At 34.1% G+C, this 3066-nt stretch overlaps 1 protein-coding gene across 1 annotated transcript; it reads right to left on the bottom strand.

The window, feature by feature from the left end:
* Positions 1-378: 378 nt before the first annotated feature.
* LOC107011813 (3-ketoacyl-CoA synthase 6-like) lies at positions 379-2804 on the bottom strand. Its single transcript, XM_015211463.2, has 2 exons — positions 2342-2804; positions 379-1619 (listed from the first exon to the last, which is right to left on the bottom strand). Exons 1-2 carry the CDS (start codon positions 2737-2739, stop codon positions 527-529), a joined length of 1491 nt encoding a protein of 496 aa, XP_015066949.1. The 5' UTR covers positions 2740-2804; the 3' UTR covers positions 379-526.
* Between the last annotated feature and the right edge of the window lie 262 nt (positions 2805-3066).

The raw sequence follows: 3066 nt of genomic DNA, 5'->3' as shown, positions 1-3066 counted from the left end.
AAATGAAAGATATCAATGCTAATACTAATATGGAACAACAACCTCATATTCTCTCCTTGTCAATTGTCATCCTTGTTAAAAGTATTTGTTATAGAAGTTCAAAACAAAACAAAATATGTATTCCTATTTTATTCCTTAAACAATAATTGTTCTAGAAGATTACACGGTCGTTTGGCGTACGAGATAAGAATATATAGTTATGGGATTAAAAAAACGTTTTTGGGATAAAAGTTTGGTATCATGTTTGGAATAACGTATCCCATCATTTATATCATAGTGATTAGATAAGTTATCTCATATATAGGATGAGATAAGTTATTCCAGAATAACTAATCTAGAATAAGTAATTTTGTAATAATTACTTTTCAATAAAACAAATTGAGTAAATATTCAATAAAGAAAGATAGTACCATAAAACACAAATAAGATTAAAATATTCAAACACTCCTCCTAATTAATGTTTTGTTTAAAGAGCATGTAAATAAAAATACTACAAGTATTTTGAGACGGAGAGGGTATATATATTTTACAGTTTCACAATCTCTGGAATATGCACAGGATACTTGTCAATACAATCTTGCCATGGTCCATGATTTGGTGTCTTAATTGTCCTGTTACACTTCCAAACTGCACTATTACACTTAAATCCACTCCCAAATGCTATTTGCCATACTCTATCACCTCTCTTCATCCTCCCTTTTGCCTCAATATAACTCATCTCATACCACAATGATGATGAAGAAGTGTTACCGAATCTATGCAATGTCATTCTTGATGCCTCAACATGTTCACCAGACAATTGTAAATTCTTCTGAAGCTCATCGATAACAGCTCTACCACCCGCGTGGATACAGAAATGTTCAAACGCTTGTTTGAAATCCGGGATGTAAGGCTTCCATTTAGGATTAAAAATCTTCCGTCCAATAAGTGTTAGTAAAAAGAGTAGTTGCTCTGAGGCGGGTAGAACAAGAGGACCAATCGTAGTAATGTTCGATTTTAAAGCTTCCCCTGCTATAACCATAAGATCTTTTGAAAGATTAATACCAACTTTCCCTTGTGAATCTTCTTGTTCAAATACACATTTAAATGCTTTGTCGTCTGCACCCTTATGGGTGCGGACCACGTGCATTAGTCTGTACTTGGCTCTGTATTGATCGCGTTTTTTGTTGGATAAAAGTATAGCTGCACCTCCCATTCGGAACAAACAATTCGGGAGGAGCATTGCTCTTTCTGAACCTTTGTAATAATTGGGGGTTATTATCTCAGTGCTAATAACTAAAGCATATGAATTTGGATGTACTTGAAGAAGGTCACGAGCTAAATCGATCGAGATTAAACCAGCACTGCATCCCATACCAGAGAGATTGTAACTTTTTATGTTGCTTCGTAATTTATATTTGTTGATTACCATGGCTGACAAAGACGGAGTTGGAGAAAATAAGCTGCAATTCACAATAAGAATATCAATGTCTTTTGGTTTCAGCCCTGTTTTGTTCATTAAGTCATCAATGGATGTGAATATGACCTCCTCTGCTTCACCTCTGGCAGCGTCCATCGTTGGCGTTGGAGGGATGTAATGGGTGGATTGAGGCAAGCAAGTTTCTTCTCCAAGACCCGACCTGTATAGCACAACATCAAGTAAGAACAAAGGCTTTGATGCGCGATAACAAGTTCTCTTGAAGAAATAATTATAAAAGAAAACTGTGAATTACATGGGAATTTTCCTAGTACAAAAAATTTGCAGGAAAATAAGTTTTCTGCGAATGTTCATATTGATCCCAAGAAAAATACTCATCTAATTCACAGTTTTCTGATAGGTACTTGAGGCAGGGGCGGAGCTAGTACAACAAAACAACTGTATAATGCAAAATGACTTATAATCGTTTTCCAAAGAAGGCGTAATTGTAGAGCTGACGGAGCTAGAAATTCTATCCAGAATATTCAAAGTATTCTAGAATGCAATATTTTTCACTTGTCAAAGGGTAAATCACTTTAAGATGTTGGAATAATTGAAATCTTGAAAATACTATAACATGTAAAGATGATCGTAAAATTGGGAATCGTTTGGTAAGTGGAAAAGGATAATAATTCAAGATTAACTTTATACCATATTTGATTTGAGGTATTAACTAATCTCAGGATTATTTTATCGTAACGTTTGTACTAATATATAGTGTGATTACTATCCCATATTATAGAAGGTGTCTACTGTCTACCAACTCCTTTACTAGTTATTCCTTCAAAACCATAGATGTGCTTCACACACATGGAATATACTTGCTTATCTCATCCATCCATGTACGAAACGACCCCTGAATAGTACAAATAATGTAAACCATACCTTTCAAGAATACGCATTTGGAACTCCACACTCTTGGGATTATCCTTCAAAATAAGCCTAGAATGCTCCATGAAAGTTGAAAAAGGTACACGACAAGTAACCGGAGGCTTGTAACATGAATAATCAACTAGGTAAATTGATCGTGGTTTCGACATGAAGTAAACAGTGGCTATAGAGATGATGAGAAAAGAAGAAGACAAGATTTGTAGAACATTAAAGTGTAGTGAATTCCATATGTTTAGCAAATCTTCAGGGCCAATTCTCAATATCTCTATAGTAACACCAATTATAGTAGGCACAAGCAAGAATGTTAAAATATGATTAACAATATATTGATAACCAAGTTTAACATATTTCAATTTTACTGAATTAGAGAAATTTGGGACAACTTGAGGCATTTCTTAGGGGAAAAAAATAAAAAATATTACAAGTGAAAAGAAGAAAGGATGAATAGAACTAAGAGAAGAAATGGAAATTTAAAGAGTAAAAAGGGAAAGTGTAATGAATGGAGGGCAGATGAGAGGATTAAATGAAGCAACGCTCTCTTAGCTGTAGGTTTTTTCTTTTTTCGTGTCCTAACTTCCTTGTGATCATTAATCTTCCAACTACTCTATTATTTATTAGTCAATTTGGGATTGATAACGTGTAAAGATCGAAAACGAGCGATAGCGTAACTATAATAGTCGTAGTATGATCAGGAAGTCATAAATTCGATCAGATTATAA

Source organism: Solanum pennellii, chromosome 2, assembly GCF_001406875.1.
Source record: "Solanum pennellii chromosome 2, SPENNV200".
NCBI classification, from domain to species: Eukaryota; Viridiplantae; Streptophyta; class Magnoliopsida; order Solanales; family Solanaceae; genus Solanum; species Solanum pennellii.
Note: the sequence above shows the minus strand (reverse complement) of the source record. Positions and strands in the feature narration are given on the sequence as shown.